The sequence below is a fragment of the Carcharodon carcharias genome, chromosome 9, assembly GCF_017639515.1.
Source record: "Carcharodon carcharias isolate sCarCar2 chromosome 9, sCarCar2.pri, whole genome shotgun sequence".
NCBI classification, from domain to species: Eukaryota; Metazoa; Chordata; class Chondrichthyes; order Lamniformes; family Lamnidae; genus Carcharodon; species Carcharodon carcharias.
Window position 1 is genome coordinate 26206926 of NC_054475.1, and position 19149 is coordinate 26226074.

Below are 19149 nucleotides of genomic sequence, written 5' to 3' on the forward strand. Positions count from 1 at the left end.
TCCTCCTGATTGAGCACTGTGGTTCATGGAAGGAACTCCCCATCTGCAAGGGCCACCCCAGCTGAAATCACTCTTCTGCCCTCACAGCTGTAGCCCAGCCCAACCCTCACTGGGGCCTGCTTGTTTGGCCCTGGCAAACCCACTCTGACTTATTTGCACTCCCAGATCTTCTCCATTTTAGCTGGTCCATAACTGGCTGCTGTCCCAGCTTTCAGTGATGCTGCTGGGACTAAAAGGCTGTCAGCCATCAGAGTTTACTGGCAGCTCAGGAACGGAAGTCACAACTGCAGGCAATTAACTATGCGATCAACATAAAATCCAGCCAGGCGGGGGCAGGGTCGACTTTCTGGCTAGTGGATGGGACCACCACCACTCTGTAGAATCACAGCTTTAACTTTGTTTCTCTCTCCACAGATGCTGCCAGATCAGCTGAGTATCTCCAGCAATTTGTGTTTTTATTTCAGATTTCCAGAATCCACAGTACTTTGCTTTTGTCTTAATTTTTCCTTGCGTAAATAATCTAAGCCGATGCTTCAGTGCGGTACTAAGGGACTGCTGCAGGGTCCAAGATGCTGACATTTAACTCTCAGGTAGACTTAAAAGATCCCCTTACACCATTCAAAGAGCAGCAGAGTAATTGCTTCCAGTGTCCTGGCTAATATTTATCTCTTAACCAACATTACGAAAAACTAGATTATATGATCGTTATCTCGTTACTGATTGTGGAACTTCTATCTTTCTTTCATTAAACTTTGGTTTCTTTTATTTTGCGTTTCCTTTTTTAAACGTTCTTTTCTCCACTTAAATTTCCTTCATACTGTTTCTTTTTTCTCTTCCTCAGCGTTGGAGTAGAGAATTTACCAAATGACAGCTGAACAATCTCAACAATGTGGGCAGTAAAGGGGAAGCATAGACCTGGGTAACAAAGAGCTAAAAATCAGGACAGCAAAGAAAGTCAAAATAAGGAATGATTTTACTTTTTAATGTTAATTTTAATATTATAGATACAATATAAAATTATTTAATATTTAAATAACAGTATTAAGATTCACTCCATATTAACAATTTTCAGTATAATTACAATAGCAGACTTGTTTTTGAGAAACACCAATGAATGCAATGTCACTTGTTATGAACCCAGCTATGAGAATACTGGACAAGCATGATAGGATCTGACTTGATAGACTGTTGTCATTTAAAGAATGTAATGCGTGGAAGAACCAAGGATAAGGAATGGCAGAAAGATGCACTTTACGAGTTTAGTGATTTGTGAATAGGGGTCAAAGTTGGCTAGTGATGAGTTTTACAAATTTTGTGTCATGTTCTAAATCGCAGGGCCTTTGTCTCACTGTCCATTTTTGCCATTTTCTTTCTAATTTCAGAGAACACCAGATGGTTTTGATTGTGTCCCACTGAAATCTTCCTCAGGATCAGCAGACATGGATGTGTAACATGATCTTTTATGTGCACTACTTTGTTAACTAACTCACTGAAGTGGCCTTTTTGAAACATATTTGAACTAAGAACAGTTTATTTAAAAAAGTTATCATCAGAATGTAAAATATAAATGAGGATCACTGTGTGAATAGTACAAACAGTGCTTCATGATGGCCTTACTACTGTTTCATTTATGTACTAAGATTTCAAAAGTATAATTTATGTTCAAATCATTAAAAGGATGGGGATTGATGACAATCATAATTTCACATTATGGGACCACTTATAATCAATTCTTCTTTGTCCCAGCATCAGGAATTAGGCAAGACTTGATTTTCGATCTCAGCTATTCATAGAATAATTAAACCTAAACAATCATCAACTTCTAGATGTCATGAGTACATATTGAAAATACTGCACTGTCAAGTATTTTTAATTTGTTAAAGAAACCCAGAAGCCACCCATGAGTCAAATACTGTTTGGGTTTTAAATTGATCACAATTTGAATAAGATTTAATGACAAGAGTTGTTAACTCTCTTCCTTAGTCTTTAGCAAACCTTCTAATGTGAACCATCTTACCTCAGTATGCTGGTGTGCCCCTTCTGAATTTTATGTGCTCTGCATCAATCATTGTACAACACTGCACACGTTTGCAGTGAAACAAAACCCAAATGCACAACAGTAGCTCTGCAGCTGCTTTAAAATCTGAAATACTCAGTGGTAGGTCACACCACCAGCCCCCCTGCCCCACCCCACCCCATTTCCCAAGAGGTTTGGCTACCTCATAATATAAAATGTCTGGAGTTAAATGATTTTGAACATCAGTAACCATGCATCAGTGAAGCTGTCAGTTGTTTTGCTGATATTAAGATTTTCAGAAGGCTAGTGTTTGGTGCTGCATAATTCTATTTTCATCATGATATAAAAAGAGTCCTTTCTGTTCTCAGAGTTTCTTCTCAGTGCCATCCCCGATGAATTATCCCATTTAGGCCATTAATATTGGGTTTTATCATTTATTTTCTTTTCACATTCCAAAGGCAGCTGACTTTGTATTTCATGTTGTCTTTGGGCACAATAAAGGGAAAAGAGTGTATGTTATAAAAATCTTGAGTTGCAGTCATGAAGATCCTATTCTGATGATGATCTGATTAAAGACGCATTGATCTTATGTGTCAATTGCTATTTAACTGTATAGGAATATTTTGCACATGGAAATTGATTTTTAAAGTGAGATTTTTTAAATTAAACATCTTAGATGGTCCATTGAATACAGCAATTATTGCAGTGGAATTTTTAAGTTAATAGGTTGCTTTTAGCCTGATGTAACGTCTCAGACTTCCAGCTGCAAAGTGCGTCAGCAGTGGCGTACTGTTCCTGAAGGAATTATATACTAATCAGGGCGAGGTAGTGGTGATTATAACCAGCACATTATTTTCTAATATTAATGGAGTTGTGTTGAGCGCAATTCAAATCTGCTCTTAGCAATATCCAAACAGCTGAATAGTTTTGAAAATATTTCACCCCCAAAAGTTTGGAGTTTTGTCCCAGTGGAACTGAACTCCAGCTCTGTTGGCTTTTTGCAATCAAGGATAAGATCTGATTTTGGGGGCTGGGAGAGGACATCCAGCCTATCCTTACCTGCGGGCCCGTTGGTTTGCAACAGCAACACATCATTAGAGCTGTTAATGTTATTAACTGCTCATTTAAACACATAAATCCAGGCCTCACTCCATACAATTCCTACTTTCATTTCCTAGAAAGGCCTAACACCTGCTGCTCTCTGACTATAGGCCCCACTGATTTTGGACTGGAAAACTTTGCCAACTAAGAATAGGAGCCGTATGCTCCCATTCACCTTCCCTCATCTTCAACCAGTTCAAAATTTGTTGATGAATCAGGCTTCATTAGCTTTATCAACTATCTGCAACCTATCAGTTTACAGTTTTTTGGTGCAAAAGGTGCAGCAATTCATGGATCTGCTTAATCGACCTTTAAGCCATCCACTGAAGGGTGCATCAATCCCTGCTGGAGAGAAAAAGAACCACTGACTGTGAATTATAAATCAAGGAAGCACCCAGACTCATGGTTGTGATTCTAGAATCGTTCTGTAAACAGCACATTTGCAAAGTGTGATCCACAAATAGAAGCTTCTCTTGATTTAAACTCTTCAACTCTGCAACTGTTGAGAAGATCATGGGACCAAAGTCCATTACTATCAAGGATGCCAATATTTTTGTGGAGTCAGGAGTTTATGTTCTCCCAAGAGAATCTGTGTTAGCAAAATAATTTACATTCTACAAGATTGCAATTGCTTAATCTTTTAGTTTGTACTTTATGTGCCCCCTATCCCCTCCTATTTGTACAGTGTTTTCCTCTTTTTCAATTGTTCTCCTCCAACATCTTTCTCTAGTCATAAAGACCGGCAGATGACTTTATGACAGACCCTGCCTGTCAGTGTTTGGATGTTATGATTTGGTTAACAAGCCCTCAGATTTTCATTCTGTCCTGTGGAACAAATCCACAGGCTAGCATTCTGTGCATTTTTTTTAATGCTATGTTTTCGCTAATTTTCATTCCATTTAAAAATTCAAAGTTTATTAAGTCAGTGAATCTAAATGTTGTATTTGTTTCAAAACTATAATCATTTGTTTCAGATCAATCTAGAGCTGCATTGCTCTCATAACTTAGTATTGCATTTGGCAGTGTTGCAACTATAGTTTCCTTTGGACAGACGGAGAAATTACTTTGAGTACCTGAACGCTGCAGATGGCCCCAACTAAAGGGGAAATTCAGTCGAAAGATAATGGAGTTTCTGCGCAGCTCCAATATGTCTCTGTACCATAACTTTGCCAACAAAAATGTTTTCACCAATGCACAATGTTATGACTGTATCTCAAGTTGTACAATGTGAAAATATCAAAGCTAAAATTTACCTTTTAAAAAAAAACTAATGTAACCTTTCAGGGATTTTTAATGATGTAATTTTATTAAATGCACAGGAACCTACATATATTTGCCACTTCGTTTTGTAGATTCATGTGGTAGATTTTTAACATATTTTCAGTCTGTTTAATGTCAGCACACCTGGTCCACTGCCAACTATTTCTAAGTTAATCCATATTTTTAATGGTTAGCAATCTTAGGAAAAGATAGCTCAATTTATATGACATTTCTCTTTCCATTAATTTGATGGCGGTGCAAATTTGCTTATAGTAAACAAATTGAAGACTATTAAAATAGCAGACAAGGCAATGCCATATGAATACTTGAGCATTCATCTGTTCGTATTGCAAAGAGCAATTTCCAGCATCGTATTGTTTAAAATAGTCTATTGTTATCGATGTTATGATGTCAAATTGAGCTAATTATGAAGGACTTCATATCATGCTTCGTTTAAAATAAAGCTCTTTTTAGTTTCATAATTTGAATTCTGACTTGCAAACTGAAAATGATGGCTTCACCTTCTGTCGGTTTCTGTATTAAATCAGCCTCCTGCGTATTTCTTCACTCGTGTGAAAAAAAGTGTTTTGTAGGCAATTCAGGGTACTGTGCAAAAAAAGAAATCAAAACATTTTTAACCCAACCATGGACTTGTTTCAAGAAAGGAAATCCACCATGATTTAATATCTTTTTTGATGTATTAGTGAGAAGGGAGAACTGGAATTGTTATGTTCATTTGATATTTTCATCCTGAGGAGCCTGAATCAGCCTGAAGCAATTTAGGGTTTAAAAAAACTGCACTGTATCAAGTAAATATAACTTCTGTTCAAAAAATATCAATTTTGACTAATATATACACATATGTGTGTGCTTAATTTGGTGGAAGACGTTGTATTTTCTGTTACCTAACTCTGTGCAAACATTAAACATTGGTATCTTCAGTGCTTTATACTTATTGGTCTGTTCTATAATCATTGTAAACCCAGTTTAAAGACTGAAGAACATATTGTATGTGGCAGGGGCTAATGTGCATCTTTGATTTTTTTTTTCCAGTTGCATTTTATCTTTCAAATTTGACTAAACAGGGGCTTTCAATTTTTTAATTATTAAATCATTTACTGTTCTCAATATTGCACTTTCAAAACCAACCGAGGCATTCATATTTTCCAAATAGTTTTGGTGATGAATATAAAGCAAACAGTCACTTGGCTGTATTCATAACTAACTTTTGAGGGTCTATTTCATGTGATGTTAACTACTTCTCCTTCATTCTGTATATAATCAAAGTGCCTCGCCATAAATCCAGTAAATCTAAGTAAATTAGCACATTGTAAAATGGAAGCTAAGAAGGACATTTTTTCCTAAAAAGAACCTTTAGAAATATGTCAGTGTAATTAGAACAGTAGATTTTGCCTGTACCAAAGTTAGGAATTAGAAAGAGAGATAGAGAGAGGCAGATTATTTGATGGGCTCAAACTGTTCTCATCCTTCAAATGAATCTTCGTGTCGTCAGTTCGGCTGGTATAGCACAAGCTGTTGTCCATCATTGCTTATCTTGTTTGCAGTGTAGCGATAACTTTTTCATAAGATATCAACAGGATTGGCAATTTGGATTTTGCTTCATAAATGTATCTTACTCCTACAAATAAACAGAGCTGTGTTCTGTAAACTGTTTCAATCTTTTTGATTACCAGGTAAGTTTCCTGATTTCAGATTGCTTCTCTGTCTTTTTTCACATTTTTAGAGTCGATGAGCTCTATCTGGTCATATTGAGTGATAATTCTTGCAAGTTTCATTTGGACGGAGTTGCAGTTGGAGGAAGAGGAGCAGTAGCGTTCAGGGTGTTTTGTTGACCCCTTTAATCACATTTTGATTTAAAGTTCGTAAGGTTCCTTTAAATTTTGTCCTTGGTTTTACAGCTGACCTGAATTAGGGGCTGTGCCTGATTTATCCCAATTTTGTTGATTTGGTTTAATTGGTTTCATTTAAAAGATTATCAATAGATGATCCTGAGGTTTGGCCTTATTGTTATTAACAAAGGTTGCTGTTCCTTATCTTATCCTTGATGCTTGTTACTGTGACTTCTGGATACCCACACCTATGCTGAGATTAGCAGAGTTGGTAACACTTTTAAGAAAAGCACTATAAAAGTCGATCACTTTGGTGAATAATTAATGGAAGTTTAACAGGCAGGTTTAACAGAAGGGCAGAACAAGAATTACTACCGCAGATGGCCTCTATGGTATAATTTTTGACGACAGGGGAATAAAGGTCACCAGAATTGCTGAGCAAAAAGCTGAACCATCATATCTCTTACTGAAAAGTATTAAGGTGGCTGTCCTCCTTATGCAGCTTCCTCGTCTTCGACTGTTATACCTGGATTGCTGCCAGGTCAATTTGGGTCAATTTACTTGCTGGCATTGCAGTGAATATTGGTTGAGGGCATCGCAAAGGCGTACATGTGCTGGCACCCTGCTCCTATAGTGGTGCAGCCACTGATGTGGGGCTGCTGAGCTGTGAGCAAGCAGACTGCATAACACAAAAGTAACTCTTGAAAGCTCCCACCCGATTTGGTCCACCAATCTATTGGAGTTAAATACCCATCTCCCCAAGGTGTCCAGAGCCTGAATTGTAGCCATTTGAGCTTCCAAAGCTGCAAAAGCTGAATTGAACAATTCACGGCAGATGACAGGACTCAATAGCAAGCAGTGGTATTACAAGTAATATATATATATATATCCACAGCTGTTATACTTTAAGCATTACCTCCCAGACTCTACTAATGTCACAGAAGTATCATTAAATTGTGATTACCAAAAATAGGCATGACAGAGAGGAGAACTCAAGAATTTTCATACATTTAAATGTGATTTATATTCATTTAGTTCTGAAAATCAATTATAGTTTGTCAGTTTGAAATACTCTATATATAATTTGTGCTGTGAAATAGCAAACATTTCAGCATCAAATCACAGAATAGTTGCAGCACAGAAGGGGTCCATCCAGTCTGTCCTGTCCATGCTAGCTCTCTGCAAGAACACATTAGCTGGTCCTACATTTCCCCATAGCCCTGTAAATTCTCTCTATATCTCTCTCTCTTTGAAAGCTATGGTTAAACCTGCCTCCATCAAACTCTCAGGACTCAAAAAAGAATAAAACTGGATGGACCACCCAGCAACGACCTAGTCACCATAAAAGAGAGTGGCACATCCAGCCTTGTCGAACCTGCACACTTCTCCTTACAAACATCTGGAGGCTAGTGCCAAAAATTGGAGAGCTGCCCCAAAGTCTAGTATAGCAACATCCTTACATAGTTATACTCACTGAATCATACCTGACAGCCAATGTCCCAGACAAGACCATAACCATCCCTGGATATGTCCTATCCCACTGGCTGGACAGACCCACCAGAGGTGGCAGCACAGTGTGGGGAGGCGGTGGCGTAGTGGTATTGTTGCTAGACTAGTAATCCAGAGACCTGGGGTAATGTTCCAGGAATTTGGGTTTGAATCCTGCCACAGGATCATTTCCAGATAAAAATCTGGAAATAAAAGTCTAACGATGGCCATGAAACCATCGTTGTAAAAACCCATCTGGTTCACAAATGTAATTTGGGGAAGGAAATCTGTCATCCTTACCTGGTCTGGCCTATATGTGACTCCAGATCTACAGCAATGTGGTTGACCCTTAGCAAGGCACTCAGTTGTATCAAACTGCTATGAAAGAATAAAACCAGATGGACCACCTGGCATCAGTTGCAGTGATTCAAGAAGGCAGCTTACCACCACCTTCTCAAGGGCAACTAGGGATGGGCAATAAATGCAGGCCCAGCCAGCGAAGCCCACATCCCGTGAATGAATTTTTAAAACTTCAGTTGGGTGGAATTTGCCATGGAAATCCTCAGTATTGCCTTCAGGCCCAATGAAGTCTCATGGCATTAAGTCAAACATGGGCAAGGAAACCTCCTGCTGGTTACAACCCACTGCACTCCCTCAGCTGATCACAGAATCAGAATTGATACGATACAGAAGGAGGCCATTCGGCCCATTGTGTCTGCACCGGCTTATAAATGAGCACTATGACTTATTGTCATTGCCCTGCCTTTTCCCCATACCCTTGCACATTGTTTATATTCAAATAATCATCTAATACCCTCCTGAATGCCTCGATTGAACTTGCCTCCATCACACTGCCAAGCAGTGCATTCCAGACTTGAACCACTCGCTGTGTGAAAAAGTTTTTTCTCGCATTGCATTTGCTTCTTTTGCAAATCACTTTAAACCTGTGCCCTTTCATTCTCGCTCCTTTTACGAGCAGGAACAGTTGCTCCCTATCCACTTTATCCAGTCCTCTCAGTTTTGAACACCTCTATCAAAACTCCTCTTAGCCTTCTCCTCTCCAAGGAGAACAGACCCAACTTCTCCAATCTATCTTCATAACTGAAGTTTCTCATCCCCAGAACCATTCTTGTAAACCTCATTCACACCCTCTCCAATGCATTCACATCCTTCCTAAAGTGTGGTGCCCAGAACTGTAAACAATACTCCAACTGAGGTCTAACCAGTGTCTTATATAAGTTCAGGATAGCCTCCTTGTTCTTGTACTCCATGCCCCTATTAAAGCCTAGGACACTGTATGCTTTATTAACTGCTTTAATGACATGCCCATATACACCAGGTCCCTCTGCTCCTGCACACCCTTTAGAGTTGTACCCCTTATTTTATATTGTCTCTCCATGTTATCCCTACCAAAATAAATCACCTCACACTTTTCCACATTGAACTCCATCTGTCTCTTATGTGCCCACTCCACCAACTTGTCAATGTCCTTTTGAAGTTCTACACTGTCCTCCTCACAGTTTACAATGCTTCCAAGTTTTGTATTATCAACAAACTTTGAAACTATCCCCTGCAGACTAAGATCTAGTTCCTTCATATATATCAGGAAAAGCAAAGGTCCCAATACCGATCCCTGGGGAACTACAGTACAAACCTTCCAAGCCCGAAAAATATACGTTAACCATTACTTGCTGTTTCATATTACTCAGCCAATTTTGTATCCACATTGCTACTGTCCTTTTTATTCCATGACTTACAACATTTCTCACAAGTCTGTTGTGTGGCACTATATCAAATGCATTTTGGAAGTTGGTGTATACCACATCAACAGCATTACCCTCATCAACTCTGTTACATCTTCAAAAAACTCCAGCAAGCTAGTTAAACATGATTTTCCCTTAAGTTCATGCTGGCTTTTCCTAATCAACCCATGTTTTTCCCTTCAACCTTTTTTTGAACAAGGACATAAACGTTTGCAATTCTCTAGTCCTCTGGCACCTCCCCAGAGTCTGGGGAAGACTGAAAGGTTATGGCCAGTGCCCCTGCAAACTCCACTCTCAATTCTTTCAATATCCTTGCATTTCATCTAGTCCCAGTGCCTTGTCAACTTTAAGTTACCGACAGTTTATCCAATACGTCCTCCCTATCAATGTTGAACACTTATAGTGACAGAGTTTCCTCCTCTATCACCATGGCCTTGATAGCATCTGCTTCCTTGGTAAAGACAGATGCAAAGTATTCATTTAACACCTCAGCCATGCCCCCAGACTCATGTGTAGATCCCCTTTTTGGCCCTTAATCATCTCTACTCCTCCTTTTACTACCCTTTTATTGTTTATATGCCTGTAGAAGACATTGGGATTCCCCTTTAAGTTGGCTGCAAGTCTTTTCTCAATCTCTCTTTGCTTCTTTTATTTGCTTTTTCACCTCCCTTCTGTACTCAGCCTGGTTCTCAATTGTATTTTCTACCTGACATATGTCAAAAGCACACTTTTACTTCTTTATCTTAACTTCTATCTCCTTTTTCATCCAGGTAGCTCTGGATTTATTTGCCCCACCTTTTCCGATTGAGGGACTGTACCTGGATTGTGCCTGAACCATTTCTTTTTTGAAGGTAGCCCATTGTTCAGCTACAGTTTTTCCTGCCAATCTTAGACTGGAACCAATCTGGCCCATCTCCTTTCTGGCCCCATTGAAGTTGGCTCTGCTGCAGTTAATTATTCTTACTCTGGATTGCCCATTGTCCTTTTTCTGCTGCCATCCTAAACCTTATGATACATTGATCACTATCTCCTAAATGTTCCCCCACTGGTCTCCTTGATCTACTTGGCCCACCCCATTTCCAAGAACCAGGTCTAGCAGTGCCTCCTTTCTTGTTGGACTGGACACATACTGCTATAGGAAATTCTCCTGAATACCATTGAGAAATGCTTGCTCTTCTCTTCCCTTTACACTACCACTATTCCAGTCTATACTCGGGTATAGAAAGTCCCCATTACAACTACTCTGTAATGTTTCTACCTCTCTAATTTCCCTGCAGATTTCTTCCTCTACATCCTTCTCACTAGTTGGTGGTCTATAGATTACACCGAGTGATACAATTGTACCCTTTTTCTTCCTTACCTGTAGCCGAATTGATTCTGTCCTTGAACCCTCTGGGACATCCTCTTCCTCCAGTACTGCAAGGTTCTCCTTAACTAATACTGCCACCCCTCTTCTTTTTCTTCCTTTCCTATCTTTTTTGAACACTTTATACTCAGGAATGTCTAGCACCCGGTCCTGCCCTTCCTTGAGCAAGGTCTCCGTTATTGCTACATCATAATTCCACATGGCAATCTGTGCCTGTAACTTAACAATCTTATTTACTGTACTCCATGTATTCACTACATGCAGCACAACCCTGATTTAAACTTCACTACTTTCTCCCTTACTCCAATTCCACCTGTTAACTGACTATTCTTTATTCTAGTTCTTACTATTCTCTATTCTAGTTCTATCTGCCTCTCCCAGTATTTTGTGCATTCCAGTATGACTCTAATATTGTCTCCTGGTTCCCACGCCCCTGCTAAGTTAATTTAACCCCTCCCCAACAGCACTAGCAAAGTGCCCCACAAGGAGCTCAGTCTCAGCTCTCTTCAGGTACAACCCGTCTGGATTATAAAGGTGCCATCTTCCCCAGATCCTGTCCCAATGTCCCTGGAATCTAATGCCCTCCCTCCTGTGCCATCTTTCCAGCCACACATTCATCTGCTTTATCCTTCTATTCCTGTACTCACTTGCACATGGTGTTGGGAGTAATCTGGAGATTACTACTTTTGAGTTTCTGCTTGCTAATTTTCTACTTCGCTCCCTAAATTCTGACTGCAGGACCACATTCCCCTTCCTACCCAAATCATTCATACCAATGTGGACCACAACCACTGGCTGTTCACCCTCCCCCAGCAGAATTTCCTGCGGCTGCTCTGTGACATCCTTGACCCTAGTACTAGGAAGGCAACAAACCATGGCTGGAGCCACGTCTATGACTGCAGAAATGCCTGGCTGCTCCCCTAACTAATGAATCCCCTATCATTATAGCTCTTCTTTCCTCCTTCCTCCCCTCGTGGTGGCACAAACATGGCTCTGACCGCAGTCCAAGGAACCAACACCCTCACCAGTATCTAAAATGGAAAACCGATTAGCAAGTGGGGCCCCAGGGCCTACATTACCTGCCTGGTTCTCTTGGACTGTCAGGCGTTCATCCATCCCCTTTCTGCCTCCAGGCTCCTAACCTGCAGTGTGCTACACACATAGTTCTCAGCCTCGTGGATGCACCACAGCGACTCCAGGCACCGCTCAAGCTCCAAAACCTGGAGCTCAAGTTTCTGTAACTGGTGACATTTCCAGCACATGTGGTTATCTCGGACACCGGTAGCCTCCATGACTTCCCACATATTACAGGACACACATTCCACACGACTGAGCTGCCCAGCAACATCTTTATTTTACTTTGGTTTACTTATATTACTTTATTTTATTGGCCATGACTTCCCCTTATTCCTAGTGTTTCTTACTCAAATCCAAGCAGCCGCTTCTTTAGAAATAATATACATTTCTAATTTACAGCTGTTTAAAGACACTCCCTCCCAGCAGTTTTTTACCAATCAATGAACTTACGGTTTTCCTGTGATGTTGCTGTTTGATTCCTTTTTCCAAACTCAGCCAACTCCGAAGGTGAGGTTTACACCCATGTTCATTTCAGCTCAGTTGCTCCTGTCCCCAACTGCAGGTGAGTGAAGGCCTCAAGCCTCAGCATGGGTTTATAGCCCCTCTTTGATCAGGTTTACACCCAGGTCCGTTTCAGCTCAGCTGCTACTGTTCCCGACCACAGGTGATGAAACAGTACTCTTCCATGTTGAACACCAATCGCAAGAAGCATTGAGGGTGGAAATGGCATAGAATGCACTAAGGGTGGGAGACTTCAATGTCCATCACCAAGGCCAGTTCAAAAGGACCACTACTGACTGAGCCCTCAAAGAAATATTTGCTAAACTGGGCCTGTGGTGAGGGAACAAACAAGAGGGAAAAACCTACTAAACCTTGTCCTTAATCGACTTGTTGCACATGCATCTATCCATGGCAGTATTGGTAGAAGTGACCACTGCACAGTGCTTATGAAGAACAAGTTCCCTCTTCACATTGAGAATACCCTCTATCATGTTGTGTGGCATTACCACCATGCTAAATGGGATAAATTCAGAACAGATATAGCAACTCAAAATTGGACATCCATGAGAGGCCATAGGCAGCAGCAGAATTGTATTCAACCACAATCTGTAACCTCATGGTCATGCATATTCCTCATTCTACCATTGCTATCAAGCCAATGGATCAATCCTGCAGGTGTCATGCCAGCCTGGTGCTAAATAGCTAAAAATGAGGCATCAACATGGTAAAGCTAAAAGACTACTTGCATGCCAAACAGTGGAAGCAACGTGTGATAGACAAAGCTAAGCAATCCAATGCTCCGACCTACACACACATTACAGGGTACGAAGATAGATTAAGCAATTTAGAGTGCAGTAAGATTAAAGGGGATACACAGCTCTTGGAGATTGTTGACTTGGCTGGCTTCAGCTGAATTCAGTGGTCCTGCTGCTTTTGGTGTTGAGGTGGTTTAAAGAGGTTAAAGGACAATTTATCTGTTCCTCTGGAGATAGCAGTGCTGGGCTGAGTTCTTCTTAAAATCTCTCCGTGACATCTGGATAGTCAAAGTCAACAGACAGGGTTCAAAATTTGCAAGTTGCAGAAAGAGAGAGAAAGAAAAAATGGAAAGAACCCATTCAGGCCCCTGCTCCTTCAGTGTCTCATTTGCTGTCTTGTTCTGCAGAGAAAGTAGGTGCTGAAACACAAAGGGTTGGCTTGTCACATGACCTTCTCACTCCAACTACCCAGTAACCAAAATATGGCCATGGCTAGTGTATTCCAGTTGTAACTTGATTAGATAATGTCTGGGAATTTCCCTCTCAGCTAGGAACCCATTGTTTAAGTGACTTTATCTAATGGTTTGTCTCCATCCAGTTGATTGTCTGGCTGCTTTGCTAATGAGATAGAAGATGGCCACCATTCATACTCTTTCAAGGCCATTGTTCCTGGTGCAGCTTTTCAGTCAGGTTGTCTCCATTTCAATGGTTTTAGAATGTAGAAGGTACAGTGCGGCAAAGTCATTCTTGACTGTGACTCCCAAGTAACTGGAGTATGGCTTTAGTCTTTTTTAAAAACAAAAATTAATTAGGAGTTTCCAGCCAGTAAATTCAAAAATCATTTTCTGATATAAGGCATGGCTTCAGAACACAAGTAACATTGACTGGCACTTGTGTGGCATCAATGACCACCTCCAGCAAAACAGAACCTAACCATCTTTCCTTAACATTGAATGGCATTAACGTCACTGAATCCTCAACTATCAAGATTCTGGGAATGTAACCAAAAACTGAACTGGATTAGCCTCAAAAGTACTGTGGCTCCAAGAGCGGGTCAGAGGTTGGGAACTCTGCAGCAAGTACCTCACTTCCTGACTCCTAAAGCCTGTTCAAACCTGTTCACCATCTACAAGACACGAGTCATACTCTCCACTTTCCTGGGTGAGTGCAGCTCCAACAACACTCAAGAAGTTCGACACCATCCAGGACAAAGCAGCCCTCTTGATTGGCACCCCGTTCACCAGCTTCAACATACACTCCCTCTCAACCCATGCACAGTGGCAGCAGTGTGTACTGTCAATGAGATACATTGCAGAATTCACCAAAGCTCCTTTGACAGCATCTTCCAAACCTGCAACATCCACCCAGAAGGACAAGGGCAGCAAACAAGGCAGCACCACCACCTGCAAGTTCCCCTCCAAGGCACACACCACCCTGACTTGGAACTATGGGTGGGATTTTCTGCACCCGCCCACTGCCGAGATCTTCCGGTCCTGCTGCAAGTCAATAGACTTCTGGTTGGAGTGCCACCTCACCTGCGGTGGGTCCTGCCCGTGACGGGGTCTGAAACTCTCAGCCTATATCACTGTTCCTTCACTGTCACAGGATCAAAATCCTGGAACTCCCTTCCTAATAGCACTGTGACTGTACCTTCACCAGTTCAGAAGGCAGCTCACCACCATCTTCTCAAGGGCAATCAGGGGTGGGCAACAAATGCTAATAAGATGTTAGCCATGCCCACATCACATGAAAGAATAAATTAAATAAATGCATTTCAGATCTTAAACATTTGCAATTCCCTCATGTCACCATTTTTCCTTTTAAACCTTCAAACAATCATTTATTACTTAGCATTTCTTCAAAGCAATGTCCCTTACATTTCTTCTACAAGGTTTGTTGTGTAGGAATTAAATGAGATGAGATTTCTTTTAGTAAGAGCTTATTTTAAATGAAGTTGATGGGGTTGAGCTTTTGCTTTGGGTGCCATCAGGAGATGACCTTCTAATGTTCATGATGGCCAAAACATGTTATATTTTGATATTTTAAGTTTGTTTTCATCACTTGACTAAATAAGTTGCATTTAAATTCAGCACTTAATAGATTTGCCTCACAATGAGACCACGGATTATTCTTGACAATTTTATGTGTGGTCATTCATTGGGTTCAATCAAATCACATGATTTAATGGCTCCCTCACAATTTTTTTTTGTTTTCACATGGAATGACTCACATGGAGAAAAGCTTTTCTTATCTTTGTGTTTTAAACTGCCTCAATTTCCCAGTTAGATAAAGGTCCTGGTGGAGTGTTGTTTTTCTCTACAACCCCCCTCCCTGTTTTTATCTCCCAGGTCCACTCCTCACTTTGTAATCTTCAGAGGCCGGGAGGTAGGATTGATTGTCTGCAGGAGAGACAAATGAGCTGTGACCTGCATACATAGCAAAGAGAAGCTGTATATGCCATGAGTGATACTGATGCTGCGTCTCTCTGGGACACCTACGTGGAGGCCCAGTTATTAAATAAGAAAACTCTGGATGTGTAAATGACAGATGCATCCCATTGGCAAACCTCACATGTTGACATTCACATGAAAACACATAACACAATACAAGGCCAGTCTGAATCTGCTCATATTTTAGAAAGGATCACATTAAAAGCAGTCCAATTGTTTGAGCTGGCAAAATTCTGTGATTTTATTTACAGGACAACAGATCAATGTATTGAAGTCATACAACAACCCTTACTGGACAAACACTATGCTACAGACATGGGCTGAATTTTGCTGCTAGAATGGTGAACCAGTGATGGGGATGAATTTCAGGTCGGGAATGCAGCAAAGCAGGTAGAAGGACATCAGGCACGATCTGCCCAGGCGCATCCAATGAAGAAACTGCCTCTAGGAGTGCTGTCCCATTAGGAATGGCAGTGGGCACCAGAGGGATGGGGGAGGCAAACTGAGCAGCTGAAAGGAGGGGTGGCTGGCAGCTCCACCAATGGTGTGTGCTGCTCAGGTGAATGGAGAAAGAGAGGGGGCGCCGCTAGATAAAGGTGTCCTATTAATGTTGGAACTGGCAGACATATTCTAGTACTTAGAGCTATCTGGTGGCCCTGACTGCAGGGGAAAAGCTTTTACTTGAAAGCAATTGCTTACGAATGTGCCGAATGAAAACCTCTGTGCTCATTTGAAGATATTACTGCATATTCATTTCATGGGGCTCCAATCTCCTGCCGTGCTCTCACCTCTTGTGAGGAAATGAGCTGCAGATGAATTGGAGATCCTGTGTGCCTCCAGAAAACTGTTATTGCCTTAGAAAAATGCCAGTTGTTTGATGGTATAATGGCCATAATTGGCTTCCCGCTGCTGCTGGGAGAGTTGCCATCCAAGGACACAGCCTGCCCATGGGAAAAGTGGCCAGAGGCGAGGAAACTTCGGGGAACCAGTCCAATGCACTTCATAAAATTTTCCTGGCCCGCCTCAACTCCAAGCCCACCTAGTTGTGGAGTTGGGAAAGTTACCCCCCATATGTCCCACTGTCTTGCTGGTTGTAATACATGGGACTCTTCAAACTGGTAAATAGCTCAAACTAATCACAGTCCTATCTTCTCCCAGGACTGTCACAAAAAAGCATTGACAAAGGAAAATTGACAGGCATTCTTGCCGAACAAATTAACACGATGTCAAAATGACAATTCAGTGCAAAAACATCATTGCACTGGCTATTAATTTCATCCATAAAGTGCTGGAGCAAACAAATGTCATCTTGTATAATTAATGATTTTACAAAGTGGGAAATGCATCCTGATTGAGTTGCATTCGAGGTGTCAAGGTGTCACATTTAACAGGTAGGGATCAGCACTGAGGTGCACTGCTCAAGTTCAAATTAAGAGGGAGTGAGTGAAAACAGTGTTTCAAGTCTGCTGTCAGAACTAAGGAACTGAGGAATCAGAAAGCAGGAAGAAACATTCCATGGTGAACGTTTGAAGGAATTGCCACAGTTCAGGTAAAGCCTTGCATGGAAGCTACAAAGGCAGGGCAAATCTTTCTATTAAGCACAATCATTGTGAGTGCCTTGAACCTCTGACAGCAGGCTGGTGAATTATTTACATGAACTAATCATAGATTTATTGTTTTGAAAGCTATAAAAGCAAAAATTGCTATTTGGTACCTTCTTACTGGTTTTGTTGCAAGTCAAATTTCAGTTTTTTCCCCCACTTGGGTCATTAAATCTAAATGTATCATTAATTTTAAAATATATCTCAGAAACACAAAATGAAAGGCAGCAGAAAGATGATAAATTGGAGGGGGCCAAAGATAGATCATTGAGACAGTAGAGATAACAATTCGGGAGTAGAAAGAGAAACTGTTGCAGGTGATTCCCTGACTTTGACTGAATAGGTAAGAGTGGAACCAGGTGAGGGAATTCCCACCCAGCTGGATGATAAAGGAGAGGCAGTGGAGGATTCTGTGGTCAATCATATCAAAGATTGCAGACAGATCAAGAAAGATGAGAAGGGATAGTTTACCACATTGGGGGCCTGGTTCTCCTGCGGGCTCAGGAAAACACTACCTGTGCACTTTTCAGAACTGCACACCTGACCCACGTGTAACTTTGCCCAGGATTTTTGTCTTTTACATGCAGGGGTCCTGGTTCACAGTGCATTTTGTGAGCCATGATGGAGATTGTGAGGAGTGTGGGTGCAGGGTGGTGGTGGGGTGGGTGGGGGGCAGTGAGAAGGCCCACCTCAGGTCTTCAACATGGCAGCTCAGCTCCCAACATCATGAAATGGCCCCCTGAATCTCACCCTTCAGCCAATGCCCACCCCCCCATGCCCCCTTGGGTGGACTATGCCACCTCATGCCCTTCAGGTAGCTCATGCCACATAATTCCCCCTCATCCCCACCCACCCCTCATGCCCCTTCAGATGCTCTATGCCCCCCATGTATCCTTCATAGTGATTATTCACTATGTACAGTCCTCAGGAGACACACAATAGCAGTGGGAATTATTTTAAACAATCATTGGAAAAAACAAACCTCAAACAATCTAATAAAACCCTGAATTCAAACATGCTAGCATTGATACTGGAAAGAAAAAGAACTAGTCCAGTGCAAAAAAAAAAGTAATCTTTTAAGTATCTATTAGGTTTGTAAGGGGTGCGTGAGAGACAGGCAACCACGCCGGAGCGAGACAAAGACCAAGTGAATAGCAAATTAGGTTCACATGGTAAGTTGTGGTAAGTCCTTTTCAGGTTTAACTATAGATTAAGAATCAGGATCTAACAGAAGTAAATTAGGCTAGCTTGTTAAATAGAGAACTGTCGGGAATGGCAGTTATCTGTCAATCACCTGAAAGCAGTTGGTTTAAGTGGTAATAATTACTATTGCAGGAAGCTTAACTAGCTAGTAACTCAGAGGGTTAATATAAAAGAGACAGACTTTTCAAACTGCACAGTCAGTAAAGGGCACACAAGGAGACAAATGACTACGTCAGAGTGAGAAGCAGACTGAGTGAGCAGTGAATTAGGCTCATGTGGGAATTCAGTGCACGAGGGAAAAGAGGTGTACAAAAATGTTTCCAGAGATGGGAAACTTCAGTTATGAAGATAGACTGGAGAATTGGGACTGTTATCCCTGGAGAGGAGAAGGCTAAGAGGAGATTTGATAGAGGTGTTCAAAATCATGACGGGGCTGGACAGAATAGGTAGGAAGAAACTGTTCTCACTCAAAAGGATCGAGAATGAGAGGGCACAGATTTGAAATGATTTGCAAAAGAAGCAAATGCGATGTGAGAAAAAGCTTTTTCACACAGTGAGTGGTTTGAGTCTGAAATGCACTGCCTGGCAGTGTGGTGGAGGCAGGTTCAATCACAGCATTCAAGAGGGCATTAGATGATTCTTTGATTAGAAACAATGTGCATGGTTACGGGGGAAAAGCAGAAGAATGGAATTGAGTCATAATTCTCAGAGAGCCGG

At 41.2% G+C, this 19149-nt stretch overlaps 1 protein-coding gene across 1 annotated transcript in view; it reads left to right on the top strand.

Annotated features, from left to right (window-relative positions):
- Positions 1–5319, top strand: part of elapor1 (endosome-lysosome associated apoptosis and autophagy regulator 1) — a 125372-nt gene extending 120053 nt beyond the window's left edge. Inside the window, exon 22 of the mRNA XM_041195811.1 lies at positions 1383–5319. Within this exon, the coding sequence (XP_041051745.1) occupies positions 1383–1451 (69 nt within the window). The 3' untranslated portion in view covers positions 1452–5319. The remainder of the gene's footprint in view (positions 1–1382) is intronic.
- The last annotated feature ends 13830 nt before the right edge of the window (positions 5320–19149 follow it).